This window comes from Somniosus microcephalus, chromosome 6 (genome assembly GCF_052327205.1).
Source record: "Somniosus microcephalus isolate GS21.2 chromosome 6, FLI_Smic_1.0, whole genome shotgun sequence".
Lineage (NCBI taxonomy): Eukaryota > Metazoa > Chordata > Chondrichthyes > Squaliformes > Somniosidae > Somniosus > Somniosus microcephalus.
Genome location: NC_140992.1, coordinates 256,801,801 through 256,817,706, shown reverse-complemented (window position 1 = coordinate 256,817,706; position 15,906 = coordinate 256,801,801). Strand labels below are relative to the sequence as shown.

The 15,906-nt window shown below is 46.9% G+C and overlaps 1 protein-coding gene across 1 annotated transcript in view; it reads left to right on the top strand.

Annotated features, from left to right (window-relative positions):
* Nucleotides 1–15,906, top strand: part of LOC147116681 (uncharacterized) — a 129,662-nt gene that overhangs the window by 24,316 nt on the left and 89,440 nt on the right. Inside the window, exons 5-6 of the mRNA XM_085991792.1 lie at nucleotides 5,829–5,942; nucleotides 15,513–15,628. Of these exons, the coding sequence (XP_085847918.1) occupies nucleotides 5,829–5,942; nucleotides 15,513–15,628 (230 nt within the window). The remainder of the gene's footprint in view (nucleotides 1–5,828; nucleotides 5,943–15,512; nucleotides 15,629–15,906) is intronic.

The following is a 15,906-nucleotide window of genomic DNA, read 5'->3' as shown; positions in this document are numbered from 1 at the left end:
TTCCCCGGCTTGTTACTCGATGAACGCTTCATGACGGGAACAATGGGCATGGCCCATTCACTCCAGTCCACCTTTGACAGTACTCCGGAACATTCTAGTCCTTCCAGCTCAGCTTCCACAGCAGGTCGTATCGCATAAGGTACCGGTCTAGCTTTGAAAAATTTCGAGTTTGCATGTTCTTCAACCTTGATGTTTGCCGTAATTCCTTTCAGTGTTCCCAGTCCCTGCTGGAACACCTCTTTAGCATCGTCCAATATTCTGGACAGTCGTTTAGGTTTGACATCGCCCTTTTTACCGGAATCTACAGTTAGTGCTTTTAAGGAATGCCAGTCCATATTTATTCTCCTGATCCATTCCCGTCCCAGTAGTGGTGGACCTCCCTCAGGTAACACATATAAGTCCATTCCTCAGCTTTCTTTACCCTTGTGGACCACCTTTACCTTTATCTTTCCAATGGGGTATACTCTTTGCCCCGTGTATGTTTTCAATACAATCTCCGTATCCCTTAGGGGAATGTGTGGAAATAACCTTTTGTAATCTTGCTTATTCATGACCGTCAATGCCGATCCAGTGTCCAATTCCATCTTCACTTGGACTCCTGCTATCTGAAGTGTGACCCAGATAGTTTGGTGGTCTGCTGTGTTACTCACATTATGTATTCTTAGACAACCCAGTTCCTTACTGCTGGAGTCTGAATCCGTCTTCTGTTCATCCGAACTGTTCTCTGTCACCTTGTGTACCTTTTTGCACTTTACCTGCGGTGACTTTTTGTTGCTGGTCTTCTTTCCTGACCGGCATACTTTAGCTATGTGACCGAGCTTGCCACATTTTCTGCATTCCTGATTTTTGAACCAGCACTGGTTCTGATCGTGCGTTGTCCTTCCGCAACGATAACACTTTACTGCACCCAATGCCATTTGATTGGTGCTGAGTTCCGATGACCTTAGCTGCATTTCCGCGGTGCCTCTTGCCGCGGCCTCGTGCGATGCTGCAATGGTGACAGCTTTATCAAGCGTAAGGTCCTTTTCCTCTAGCAGTCGCTTTTGTGTTCCTTCTTTTAATAATCCACACACGAATTTATCTCTCAGAGCATCTGCTAGTCCTGTACCAAACTGACAGTACTTTGATAGCTTGCGCAGTTCAATTAAGAATTCAGCATTGCTTTCCTCTTTCCGCTGCGTTCTTCTGTAAAATTTAAATCGTTCCGCTATCAGCAGCGGCGTGGGGTTTAAATGTTCTTGCAGGATATTAACAATATTCGCGAAAGTCTGATCCGCCGGTTTATCTGGTGTTACAAGGTGCCTCAATAACCCGTACGTCTTCGCACCGATTGAGTTTAATAAGGTTAGTGCTTTCTTATCATCTGGTACCTCATTTGCTGTACAATAAACTTCAATGCGTTCTACATACGTGGCCCAATCTTGAACATCGCTATCAAAAGCAGTGATGTTACCGTGTTTAGGCATCCTTGAGAGTTTCTTTAAATATTTTATTTTTCCAAAATGGCGGCTTCCCGCGCTTGTCTTCTTCCCCAGCCTACTAAAATGGTGGCTTCCCATGCTTGGCGGCTTTTCCCGCGCTTGTCTTCTTCCCCCGCCGACTACAATGGCAGCTTCCCGCGCTTGTCTTCTTCCCCCGCTGGCTACAATGGCGATGACCGCGCTGTTGCCGTTCTCGCCTCCCAGCGGTTCTTAATTTCCCCGACGCTGCTTTTGCTCCCCCGCGGTTCTCGTGGGCATTAACGCTTCCCTCGTTGCTGCGCCTCTCAGCCCCGATTGCAGCCCGGCCCTTTACACCGGCTGCGGTCGAGTTCTCCGCTGTTCTCGTGGCATTAACGCTGCCCTTGTCGCTGCGCCTCTCGGCCCCAATTGCAGCCCGGCCCTTTTCACCGGCTGCGGTCGAGTTCTCCGCCCTTTTTCCTCCGGTTTCCCTCCCCTTCTCCACTGACAACGCGGCCGACTTTCTGCCCGTGTCGCTAGATCGGCTTACCCACCACCGTGGTAGAAGGATGATCACTGCCTGTCGCTGATGGAGGACTTTGTGGTCAGTAATTTCAACCCGGGTTCTCGATGCCTCCCGTGCGATGCGGTGCTCAGCAGGATGATGAGGGCGGATGCCTCTTCTCGACGCCCGTTCTGAGGACGAAGCTGCCTTGGATGCAAAACTGCCGCAGGGTAAGATCGGACTCGTCGCCACTGTTGAGTCTGAGTGTCCCAGATATGCTTATTCTAAATCACTGGACACAGACAACAAGAATAACTTAAACAGGTCTTTACTAATCGAAGGTCAGGGCTGAACTGCTTAGCAAATTACTACACAGAGTTTATATACCGGTGTGGTCACCACCGGTACTACAATATACAGTAGCCAAGAGAAAGTAGTCCATCTCTTAAGGTAGTCTCTTAAGGTGGTACAGGTTACATACACCACAGTAGCCTTGGAGCAGCCAAGGGTAAAGAAGTTGAGGGCTGCAGTGACCTTGACTGTAACAGAGAATGTTGTGCTAGGTGTGGCAGTGGTCGCAGGTCTTGTTGCAACAAGTGATACAGGGGTAAAAATTCAGTTGCTTTGCACCTCCCGTTAGTGCCCTAGGAGGGCACTAATGGGGCACAAAGCAACTAGCACCCGGGCGTGGCGATGTTTGCGCCGCTCGTGAAATTGACCAGACATTTTGCGGTGACGCTAAACACTACCGCCACGATCTCCTGCGCCCACAGATCGTGTCATCAGTTAAGCGTGCAATGCCCCGGTAGCGCCCCGGACCAGCTATTGAATGGTGCCCCCTGCCTTACCGCCTGCCACTAGCAACGACAGGTTGAGGGGAGCGTTTTGCAGTCAGGAAGGGACAGGGAGAGCGCTATTTAAAGGCGACCGCTTCCTGCCTTTTTTTGTCGGCGACATTTTTGCACCACGCATTCTGAGAGAGAGAGAGAGAGAGACTTCTGGAGAGGTTCAACACTGTGTGAAGGAGTTTTGGGTACTGAGCAGCACTTTGCAGGTTCATTTTGATTTGACCTTCCTTGCATCGATTTAGGAGAGACTATGGGGGCTGCACTCTGAGCTCTTTCCCTGGCCCTCTCCAGTGTTCTTTCCAGCAGATTTGATGTACAGGTCTCTCCAGGCCGAGATTCAAGGCTGCAATGAGCAGGGTGTGGTTGGAGAGCAAGATCGACCCTCCCCTTTTAAGAACTGGCCGGCGCCAGTGTGTCTGTGTTCCATTGCTGACTGACATCACATGAGCTTTGCCAGCGCTCTGAGGTAGCGCCTCGCTGCTCAGTGTTAGTGCCTTAAGAGAGGTGTGTAGCACCTGATTTAACACTCAAATCACCTCCAGGGGCGATAGAAGCCAAGTTTGCAGTCAGAGGCGATAATTAGCGCCAGGCGCTAAACATTGCGCCCGGCCGATAATTGCGCCCTAAACGGGACGATACCGAATTTCTCCCCCACAAACTCTGTGACAGCCTCCCTAGAGAAGCATAGCCTCCTTCTCCACTGCTCCTCAGAGAACTGCAGGTATGTTGTCTTGGGCCTACATACTCTGTTAGGAGTGTGAGGATTCCTGCGAGCACAACTCCTTCTATTTGCTCTCTCTGCATCTGCAGCTCTGTGTGTTCCTTCTTCCTGTAGCTGCTCCTCCTCCGCCTCATCCCCTAGCCATAGTGGAATTGCCAGAATGCCCCCCATGAAGAAATAACTGCATTGCCAGAAGCCCCCTCTTAAGTATTCAGACCATTGTACAGCCTCTACCAGCACTTTGAAAGAGTCTAAGTAGCAAATAATTGGCCCAGAAATTCGGGTCCCAACGCGTGAGTACGCACGGGGTACTCGCACGTAGGCCCAACGAAAGTGCCGGTTTCGTGCATGCACTGCGCATGCGCGGGAAACCGACACTTCCGTTCCCCTGAAAGAAGGGGTTGACAGGTGGAACGCGTGCGCCGGAGAGGCAGCGCTTGCGCAGCGAACTTACGTTTTTTTTGCAGCTTTCTCCGGGAGGGTAAGTCTCCAGCAGTTACACTTTTAAAAAGCAGGCGCAAGGCCTGCTTTTAACAAGGTAAGTGGTGAATTAATTAAAATTAAAACATTTTTTCCACAGGTTTATTATTTTTAAATACTTTAAAGAAAGGTAAGTTTATTTTTAGCCCCATTAGAAAATGTAATTAATTTTTTCAAAAATTTAAATTATTGTTTAAAATAGTTATTTCATGTAATTTATAGTTATTTTAAAAATGTGATGTTTTTTAAAAATGTATTTGAAGTTTTAGTGATGTTTTGGGGCTTATAGTATTTATAGGTTTGACAGCTCTTCCTGTCAAACTTATGAATGAAGCATTCCCTGCTACCATTGGCTCTCCATGGCCCACGTGATCCCAGGGGACGCATCGAACTAACTGCGCCCCTGGGATATGCAAGCACTGTGCGTCGGCAGTTGGAGGAGGCCCAGGATCGGAATCCCATGCGGGCCCACAGCTCAACAGCCGGCACGCTAGGTAAGTGCAGGTCGGGGGCTTGCACCCGCGGGAAGCCTCTGACCCGAATTTCTGGGCCATTGTAATCGAGGCAAAATGATCTGTAATATGTTCGCTGAGAGCAGGTGAGAATCCCTTTAAATACTGCTGGAAATAACTGCCTCCCGACTTGTACCGCCCATGATTTGTGGGCGGCCTGCGGAACTGGTGATACCAACATGGGTAAAGAGGAAATTGGTGTCCGGGCCTTGACAGTGTCATTTGATTTTAATTTGCTTATATTAAAGAGGCCCTTGCCTGTTTCCGGAGCGTGTTCTCACTGCCTAAATCGAGGTCCGCCCGAAAATCGGAATGGCCATGTGCCCAGCAGTAAGTCGCCAAGTTAACTCCCATGTCATTTTGTTCTGTCTACTTCCCCATTTTTAGGTGTAAACGGGGCAGTAACAAAACAAAAATCGCCCCCAGTGTGCTGGTGAAATGGTTAAAAATAATTTGGTGACATTCATGAGGAAGGTCACATAAAGTTCTCATAATGATAATATTCTTTGAATAAAACGGATGTGTATTGAAGCCCATCTTGACCTAAGAGCTTTTCCTTACAAGAGCAGGCCAGAGGTTAGGAATTCTGCGGCGAGTGTCTCACCTCCTGACTCCCCAAAACCTTTCCACCATCTACAAGGCACAAGTCAGGAGTGTGATGGAATACTCTCCACTTGCCTGGATGAGTGCAGCTCCAACAACACTCAAGAAGCTCGACACCATTCAGGATAAAGCAGCCAGCTTGATTGGCACTCCATCCACCTTCAACATTCACTCCCTCCACCACCGGCGCATTGTGGCTGCAGTGTGTACCATCTACAAGATGCACTGCAGCAACTCGCCAAAGCTCCTTCAACAGCACCTTCCAAACCCGCGACCTCTACCACTTAGAAGGACAAGGGCAGCAGACGCATGGGAACATCACCACCTACAAGTTCCCCTCCAAGTCACACACCATCCTGACTTGAACCTGTATCGCCATTCCTTCACTGTCGCTGGGCCAAAATCCTGGAACTCCCTTCCTAACAGCATTGTGGGTGTACCTACACCATATGGACTGCAGCGGTTCAAGAAGGCGGCTCACCACCATCTTCTCAAGGGCAATTAGGGATGGGCACTAAATGCAGGCCTAGCCAGCGACGCCCACATCCCATCAATGAATAAAAAAATTTTTTTTTAAATGATACCTGATAAATTTACCAGCTAACCCCATCTGAAATATGTACAGCTGTCAAAGCTAATTTGTAAAACATTGTGGTAAAATCTGCAATGCCCCATGAAATGTATCATCCAATGAAGTAATTTTACTCATTTTCCCCTCAGCTGGTCAGCCTTTACCTGTGTGTTTGATTTTGATACCGATGTCCATCCCTGTGCACTTGCTCAGGGCATTGCAAAGGAGAAGTGGAACAGAAGATTCATTGTAAACATGGATACGTGAGTACAGCTCATTTCCATTTAGAGGTATTTTAATACCAATGGATCAGCCCTATTAAACATTAAGGCCGTGATTTTGCCGGCGCTCAGAGGGTGGGTTTGGAGGCAGGTCCGCTGTCAAAATTGAAATGATTGACAGCGGGTTAGGAACCTGCTGCGAACCTGCCTCCATGTAAGTTTCCAAAGTGTCGGGTCTACGATTTCAGAACAGAACCAACACCAAGCGGCGGGGGAGGCATTTAAGATAGTTAAACGCTTGTTAACTACTATTTTGCCAGCCTATTTCTATTTTACCACATTTTTAACAGTATTCACGTCGTTCGGAGATCACGTCAGGTAAGTGTGTCGGGTTCTCTGTCTCCCCATTGCTGTGAATAGGTGACAGCTGCAAAAGTGGTGTGAAAGCTACCATTTCACAGCTGGTCACTTTCCAATGTCAGAAGCTTGAGTCTTCATGACTCGGAAGAAACTTTTGAGCTGTATGCAGTTTGGAAGTGTTTGAAGTAAACTCTCTATCCACTGTCACCTCCTTGGAGCAAGCTCTCTCACCATTGACAGATCGCTTCTGTCATCTCAACTTCAGCTGCCATCTATTCCAGCTACATCGGTGCCCTTGAAAAAATCTCACCTTGGTCCTCTGAATCCCTCCATGATCAGCCTCAACTCCAACATCACCAGGCACACCAATATCACCAACAACAATAACAACCTTCTCCACAATCACCTGATGCTGCACAGGACACAGGGCATCAGCACCCGACCACATTGCTGCCCGGGAGGTCAGCGATAGCATCACCATGGCCAGATTTACTTCACTTGATGCTGTACACCCTGGCTGCCACATGATGCGCCAGGTTAACACCACCCCACACCATCACCATAAAGCATTCCTACAATGCATTGCTTTCACAAGCAATTCCTGCAAGTCATTCCTTTCAAACTCATCACCATTTCAGGGGTGCCGTTATGTCTTACCATTCACTGCAACTCACTAAGACACTTCCAAAGGTAAGCACAGATCTGTACAATAAGGCAAAGTGTTGAAAAGAAAGATTTCAATGTTTGACAGCACACTAACAGAAAATGTACATGAACATTGCATAAAACACCCAAGTGCCTACCCTTGTGTGTTAGTTGGTATGATTGCACTAGGATGAGGATGAGGGTGAGTGTGAGGGATGGCTTGTGAGATGGGGAATTAGAGAGAGAGGGACAGGTAGAGGTGCAAGGTAAGTTGGTGAGTGTAAAGATGTGCAGGAGTAGGGTAGGAAAGGCTGAGTGATGGGGATATGATAAGTGACACAGCAGGATGAGGTTGAGTGGGGCATTGCAATAACGTTTCATGATCTACTGATATCAGTGAAAGGTTTGCACCACTGCAGCCTGGTCCTCCTGATGACATCCCTGCTTGTGCCCTCCTGTGCAATGTGCAACCAGGCTGCATTGGTGTCCTGGGGAGGTCTCTTCCACCCATGGGAAGAGAAGAGGACCTCCCTGCGTGCTGTGACTCCCTCCATAGGCATATGGAGAAGGTCATGGGAGAGCCTGGGTGCAGCCATGCACCTTGGTGCAGTGCTTGTCATTGTTTGCAGCACCTCAATGATGTAGAACACTGACAGCACAACTGTCAAAATGAATGTGATCATGGTCCCTTTAAGGAAACCGGCTGATGACACGCCATCAAATGACATTATCAGACCCGCTTCCTTTTAATTGGCTGGGAACCCCGCAGGGCAGGCTTAACAAGCCCTATTAAGGGAAAATCCTTCTCACAGCATGGCTGCAGCCAGGTGCGGGACCGGAACCCACCAATTACCTCTACCACTGCGAACCTGCCTCGGCTGGCAAAATACAGCCCTAAATGATTGTTCATATAGACTCCCTTACCCATATTCATGGCCACCCCCTCAACCTTGCCATCTCATGTGGCCTCTCTACTCCCATCGTGTCAATTACAGATAAGGCCATCTCTGGTCACTTCCCTGTATCCCTTGCCATTCACATCCCCCTTCCCGTTCCCAACCCCACTTCATTCTGTGTCCGCCCCAAGTCATTTACGATGCACTTTCACTTCCCTAATTGTCTAGCCTTTGGCCCTCCATTCAGAATGACATTTCTGCAGCTATTGATCTGCTCAATCACACTCTCACCTCCATCTTTGATGCCCTTGTCCTCACTGAAACCATTCCTCTCTCTCACCCTGGTTGTTTCCCTGGTACGGCCCTCATCTCTGCTCCTTTAATTCCAGAAAATGCAGACTTGAACGTTTATGGCGGACAACTGGTTTAGCCATTCATCGCCAGATTTGGCTGACCATACAAAGCACTATCAGGGCCTGCTGTACTCAACTAAAACTGCTCACTATTCCAGAATCATCCTGAAATGCCTTCAGCTTCTTCAGTACTAAGTCCTGGAATTCCCTTCCTAAGCCTCTCCGCATCTCTGCCCCTCTCCTTTAAGATGCTCCTTAAAAGCTACCTTGTCACCTGTCCTAATGCTTTCTATGTCACTCGGTGTCAAATTTTGTTTGATAATGCTCCTGTGAAGCGCCTTGGGACATTTTAGTATGTTAAAGGCTCTATATAAATGCAAGTTATTGTTGTTGATTAAAATGTCATTGCTAAGAATAAAGAAATAGGTTGCAAATTAGGTGTTTAGTAGTCATCTAAGTTAAATAAATGTGGATACTTTTACTTTTAATAAACTACATCATGTTACACTATTACTTAGAGTTATGGTGTACTGTAGGTCTGATATCTACAGAGTTTACTGAAGTGCTTAGGGTTTTGGATTCCAGTCACATATGGCCCCAATCTTGACAGGGTTGTCGCGCCTCTGTTAAACCCGGAAGTGGGCAGTTTGGAGATGGGTTACGATCAGGTTTGAGATTTTTTAAATTTTAACTTCTCACCCAATCTCAACCCACCTGTTTTTTGGGGGTTAAAATTCACCCCATAGTCACTGAACGAGAGCTCCCGTGCAGTCACAAGAAAGGTTTTGAATATTACCAGGAAACAGCAATTTATAGTACACTGTAGCCAGACACGGCCAGTCTTTACAGTACCGTGTCACTGCAAATCTCTTGTTTACAGATGCAACAAAGGAACATCTCACTTCACCTTGGGAAAATTGAAAACAAGATGCTTTACTAAACTGCTGAGGACTTTAGAAGTTGTGTCCTTGCAGTAGTTACTCCGTATCATGTAATGGAAATTAAAAGGGTTGTTTATTCTGGGGAAGTTTTTCTACATGTTACATGCCTAGATTTAGTAACTACACCAATGCAATATTTGAAATCATAGTAAGACTCTTGACTGTTTTAGTGATCCTAACTCAGAAAATGCTGACATTATACTGCATTGGGTTCACAGAAGCATCAACCCTTTTACCCTGCAATATCTGAGTGGGAAATCCGAAGTACCAATGGTGCTGAGAGGCAGCAATAGCTGTTCTGTTTTTGCTAAAAAATAAATCATTTACTCACATTTCTTGATCATATTCAACACCAGTCAATCAGAAGCATTTCTCGTGATATTCTCACATTGTGAATAATGGTGACCATGTAACTACCGGATTGTCATGACAACCCATCTGCTTCACTAATGTCCTTTAGAGAAGGAAATCTGCCGTCCTTACCCGGTCTGGCCTATATGTGACTCCAGACCCCACAGCAATGTGGTTGACTCTTAACAGCCCTCTGAAATGGCCGAGCAAGCCACACAGGGCAATTAGGGATGGGCAATAAATGCCGGCCTTGCCAGCGACACCCACATCCCGTGAAAGAATTAAATGTTAGGTTTCTGTCATTTTGGCTTGCCTGGTCTCACTGAATCTGAAGTGCACCAGACATATTACCCTTTCAGTCCAAATCTTCAGCCTTATTATAAGAAAGTGTATAATTGACAAATAACTGCAAGGAATATACACAGCAAAATCAACTGATTGGGGAAATATTGCAACTACATGCTTCCACAATATACAAGACATTGTAACAATTAATCTACTATAATATTACAGCTGTTCACTGTTTCATAGCCCTCGCCTCATTGTTTCGTTATTTCATGGGAGCCGTTCCATTCATTTCACTTATCACGTGCACTAGGTTGTTTCTATTCAGAGTGGCTGGCTTGAACTTATATGTTAAAGATATGGAAATGGGCACAGACTCAAAAATGAATGGATATCTCATTTGTGTGGTGCTGGTAAAATAGCATAACTCATGATTATTGGCAAGAGTGAGTGGTTTAATTGTTTGGAGGTTATCTGCAGGAATGAGTTCATTCTTACAGTTGAAAACAGTTGCTTATTGTCCGTCCTTATCTTGCTGATACCATTCAATTTTGTGAGTAGCCACAGATAAGGGACAAGGCAGTGTTGTAAAAGATATGTTAAAGAGGAAATGAACTATCTGCAATAAAAACAGAAAATGCCAGAAATACTCAGCAGGTCAGGCAGCATCTGTGGAGAGAGAAACAGAGTTAACATTTCAGGCCTGTGACCTTTCATCGGTTCTTTGAAATAACTGTTGTCTAATCTAGCACAGCAGACAAACTGTAAATAACATTGCACACTCGGGGGTTTCAACAACCAACAAAGCTCTTTGTTACAAAATTCCACCTGCAACAAGAAGATAAACCTTCAAATTTAACACCTTGTTTCACCACCTAAAATTCTGCGATAACATTCATTTACAACAATGACAACTTGCATTTATATAGCGCCTTTACCGTATTTCTGCAATTTCTGCTTTTAACAGAAGTTACAAGGCTAAGAAACGTTGTTTCTCTCTCTCCACAGATGCTGCCTGACCTGCTGAGTATTTCCAGCATTTTCTGATTTTATTTCAGATTTCCAGCATCGGCAGTATTTTGCTTTCATACTAATGAATTATATGCACTGGGTTTCTGCAGGCTGTTGCCAAAATCATGTATATTTTAGGGGTTCTGAAGGTAGCCAAGGATGACTGTGACTTTAGTGCTTTGTGTTAAACACAAACTAAGGGGCATAGCTGGTCTGATCACTCCTTGTAACATTGTAAGCACATTCCATTCAAATGCATTTACGATGTCGGTATAGCGATCCCAACAATTCTCTCGCCTCACAATCCAACAGACGTTGTCAGTCTGGCAAGCATGAAGTGTGACATGCTCGCTATATACTTCAGAAGCTAATTTCACATTCTAATTATATCTATCATTTACAATTACACAAATATCTTGTGATTAACCTTTTAGTGTCGCAGTCACCAGTAGTCAAGCTTTTGGTTATCTTCCCTAATTTCTCCTTATGTGGCTCTGTGTCAGATTTCTGTTTTATAATGCTCCTGTGCAGCGCCTTGGGACATTTTACGATGTTAAAGGCGCAATATAAATGCAAGTTGTCATTGTTGTTGTTGAGGTTGAAAAGGCCATCTGATAACTGAAGAACAACAAGGCCTCAGGAGCAGATGGAATCCCCGCCGAGACACTAAAGCATGGCGGAGAAGCACTACTGGCGCGAATTCATGAACTAATTTCTCTTATCTGGAAGGAGGAGAGCATGCCAGGGGATCTCAGAGATGCTGTAATTGTGACCATCTTCAAGAAAGGTGAAAAGTCCGATTGCGGTAATTACAGAGGAGTTTCCCTGCTGTTTGCCACAGTGAAAGTCATCGCAAGAATCCTCCTCAATCGCCTCCTCCCAGTGGCCAAAGAGCTCCTCCCAGAGTCGCAATGCGGATTCCGCCCACTAACGGGCACAATGGACATGATCTTCACCACACGTCAATTACAAGAGAAATGCAGGGAACAGCACCAACCGCTGTACATGGCCTTCTTTGATCTCACAAAGGCCTTCGACACTGTCAACCGTGAGGGATTATGGAGTGTCCTCCTCAAATTCGGCTGCCCTCAAAAGTTTTTCACCATCCTCCGCCTGCTTCACGACGACATGCAAGCCGTGATCCTGACCAATGGTTCCACCACAGACCCAATTCATGTACGAACCGGGGTCAAACAAGGCTGTGTCATCGCACCAACGCTCCTCTCGATCTTCCTTGCTGCAATGCTCCATCTCACCCTCAGTAAGCTCCCCACTGGAGTGGAGCTAATTTACAGAACAAACGGGAAACTGTTCAACCTCCGTTGCCTCCAGTCCAGATCCAAGGTCGTCCCACCCTCTGTCGTCGAATTACAGTATGCCGATGACGCTTGCGTCTGCGCTCACTCGGAGGTCGAACTCCAAACCATCATCAACACCTTCACCGACGCGTACGAGAGCATGGGCCTTACAATAAACATCCGTAAGACAAAGGTCCTCTACCAACCTGCCCCTGCCACACAGTACTGCCCCCCGATTATCAAAATCCACAACAAGGCCTTGGACAAGGTGGACCACTTTCCATACCTCGGGAGCCTACTGTCAACAAGGGCAGACGTTGACGACGAAGTCCAACACTGCCTTCAGTGTGCCAGTGCAGCCTTCAGTCACCTGAGGAAGAGAGTGTTTGAAGACCAGGACCTCAAACCCGGCACTAAGCTCATGGTCTACAGAGCAGCAGTGATATCCGCCCTGCTGTATGCCTCAGAGACATGGACCATGTACATCAGGCACCTCAAAGCACTGGAGAGGTACCACCAACGCTGTCTCCGCAAGATCCTGCAAATCCATTGGCAGGATAGGCGTACCAACATCAGTGCTCTTGCTCCAGCCAACATCCCCAGTATCGAAGCTTTGACCACGCTCGATCAGCTCCAATGGATGGGTCACATTGTCCGCTTGCCCGATACGAGACTCACAAAACAAGCGCTCTACTCGGAGCTCCAGCACGGCAAGAGAGCCCCAGTTGGGCAGAGGAAACGCTTCAAGGACACCCTCAAAGCCTCCTTGAAAAAGTGTAACATCCCCATCGACACCTGGGAATCCCTGGCCCAAGACTGCACAAAGTGGAGGAGAAGCATCCGGGAAGGTGCCGAACATCTCGAGTCTCTTCGCCGGGAGCAAGCGGAAGCCAAGCGCAAACAGCGGAAGGAGCGCACGTCAACCCAAGCACCCCACCCACCCGCCCCTTCAACCACCGTCTGCCCCACCTGTGACAGAGATTGGACGTCCCGCATTGGACTCATCAGTCACCTGCGAACTCATTTTTAATGTGGAAGCAAGTCATCCTCGGTTCCAAGGGACTGCCTAAGAAGATTGTTGTAAATGAGTGTTATCACAGAATTTTAGGTGGTGAAACAAGGTGTGAAATTTGAAGGTTTATCTTTTGTCGCAGGTGGAATTTTGTAACAAAGAGCTTTGTTGGTTGTTGAAACCCCCAAGTGTGCAATGTTACCTACAGTTTGTCTGCTGTGCTAGATTAGACGACAATTATTTCAGCCCACAATGCACAATATTTAGATCAAAGCTAAAATACCTAAAAATGGAAACTACTGCAAATATGCAGCAGATGTGTCAGCATCTGAAAAAAGAAAGATTAACGTGTTGGGTGTAGGCTTTGAAATGACAAATGGCCTATACCTGTCATGTTTGGCTGTCTTATCTCTTTTCAGATGCTGGCGGACATGTGTCTTTCCAGCAATTTCTGCTTTTATAAACAGAAGTTACAAGGCTAAAACTCTTAAAAGCCTAGAACCTGATCTGTGTGGGACAATATCCTTTGTATGTTAGTCTTATTATCAGAGCCAAGGGAAACCTGTTTCAAAACATAGGGGGAAAAATTTGGTTGCTTTGCGCCTCCCGAAGAGGGCGCTAATGGGGCGCAAAGCAACTAGCGCCTGGGCGCAGCGCCGCCAGCGCCTCCCGCGAAACTCAGCGGGAGATTAGCAGTGGCGGTAACCATTGACACCCCATGGCACTTCGTCGCTGGCAAAGATGTCATCGCCATGTGCAGCGCCCTGGCCGCGATCTTCGGTAGCGCCCCCTGACTTACCGACGGACGCTATGTCTGACGGGCCTACCTGCGACCGGGGCAGCGCTAATTAAAGGCGAGGTGCCGGGCGGCCATTTTTGTTGCTGGCCACCTGCCAGCACTTGCCCCCGTTGCCGTCCCCGGCCTCCTGACCAGCCCCCTCTGCGGAGTGCCAGCTGCGCTCCGTGAGCCCGGCACTTCTCTTGAGTGCCGGGCTCTTTTGCCAGCACTCCAATCCCCGGTGGCCCAGCTGGGCCCCGGGTCACGCTGCGCAAGGCCCCTCCCCTTTACGAAGGGGAGGAAGGCCTGCAGTACCACAGCGCGACGTGCCGCAGTGCCACAATATTCCCTCGCAGCGCCCCAAGAGGAAGGTGGGGCACTTCCAGTAGTGCCCCGCTTCCCACTTGGGGCGCTACTGATGATTTCAGCCGCGGGGGTGTTAATTTTTTTCGGGTAGTGCCCCGGCGACGTTAACGCCCCAAAGGGGGCGCAACTCAATTTTTCCTCCATAAGGTTATAAGAAAATCTATTGGCAACTTTTATGAAATCTCTATAAAATATAGCACGGCCTCAGGGTTATGGACACTTAAGCGTAATAGACACCATTTTGTGCGATAAGCACTTTTTTTAACTCAAGTTTTTTACAGTAATGTACTGTACTACACTATATTTTGCTACATTGACTGTGTCCATGATGCGTTATCCCTCTTCATCCTTCTTGTCTTCACCCCTCCATTAAACTCTATACCCTCGTCACTGACTCCATCTCCCTCCCTTCTCACTGTCTCAGGCTGAACCAGACTGTTTGTAACCTCCTCTCCATCACACTTCCACTCCAGAGCATTTCCCGCTTTCATCTCTACCTCGGCACAACTGCCACCCAAACCCTCATTCATGTCTTTGTCACTTCCAGAATCAATTACTCTAATGCTCTCCTGGAGCCCCCCAATCCCTCATCCTCCATAAACTTCAGCTCTTCCAAAATGTTGTTGCTTGTATCATATCCCAAATTAAGTCACGCTCACCCATTACATCTGTCCTCAATTACTTATATTGGCTCCCCGTCCCTGCAAAGCCTCAACTTCAGAGTATTTATCCTTGTGTGTAAATCCTTCCATGGCTTTGCCCCTCCCCAGTTCTAACCCGCCAGTCTAACAAATCCCCCACTCCCCAAAATATGTTTCACTAACTTGGACATCTTGTGCACCCCTTCCATCCCTTTGCTCCACAATTAGCATCTATGCCTAACTTCTATTCTCTGAAATTCCCTCGCTAAATCTCTCCTCTTCCTTCTCCTCCCTCATGTCCATCTCTTTGGCCGAATTCACCCATCCTAATTTGTCCTGTGGCTTGGCATCCATTTTCCTTATGCCTCTGTGAAGCATCTAGGGATTTTTTCTCCCACTTGTTCAATGATGGAATATCCTGTTTATTGCTTTCCTCTCCAATCAGACTTCTACAGCCACCTAGCCATTTCTAAACCAGATTTCACACTTGGTAGCCACATGCACTTGTAATCATCTCTCATTGTAATCATCAAGTTTTCCATGATACGAGGACTTTGGGGAAGGAGCCAGGAAATGGGATTAGAAGGATTGAAGAGCCAACATCAACACAGGTGTGATGAGCTAAATTGTTGTGCTATAATTTCTATGATTCTATGTAACTTCCTGTGCTTTTAGGTGCTGTCAACAACTGTCACACTATGAACAGTGGGGTCAGTTTGTGGGGGAACTAGAAATTGAGGGACATGAGAGGAAGGAGCTTCTGCTGAGAGGATTGAGGAGCCATTCTTCTGGTAACAAAAATAAATTGTTAACTTATCTGAACTAATGCTCGAGGTTCCACATTTTAACAGATATCACCAATTGTTTTCAATCTGCTGAATTACATCAGATTCTTCTGCAATTTTATTGGAAAATCACTTCGAACAAGTGTTTTCTCCAGAAATGTAAAATCCTACTCTGAATATATTTTCTGTTATCACACAAATATTGCATTTGGATTATATATATTGTGCCAAAATTTGATCTGGAAGCTGTGTCTAGATATTCTAATTTTCTCATATAAAGCGCT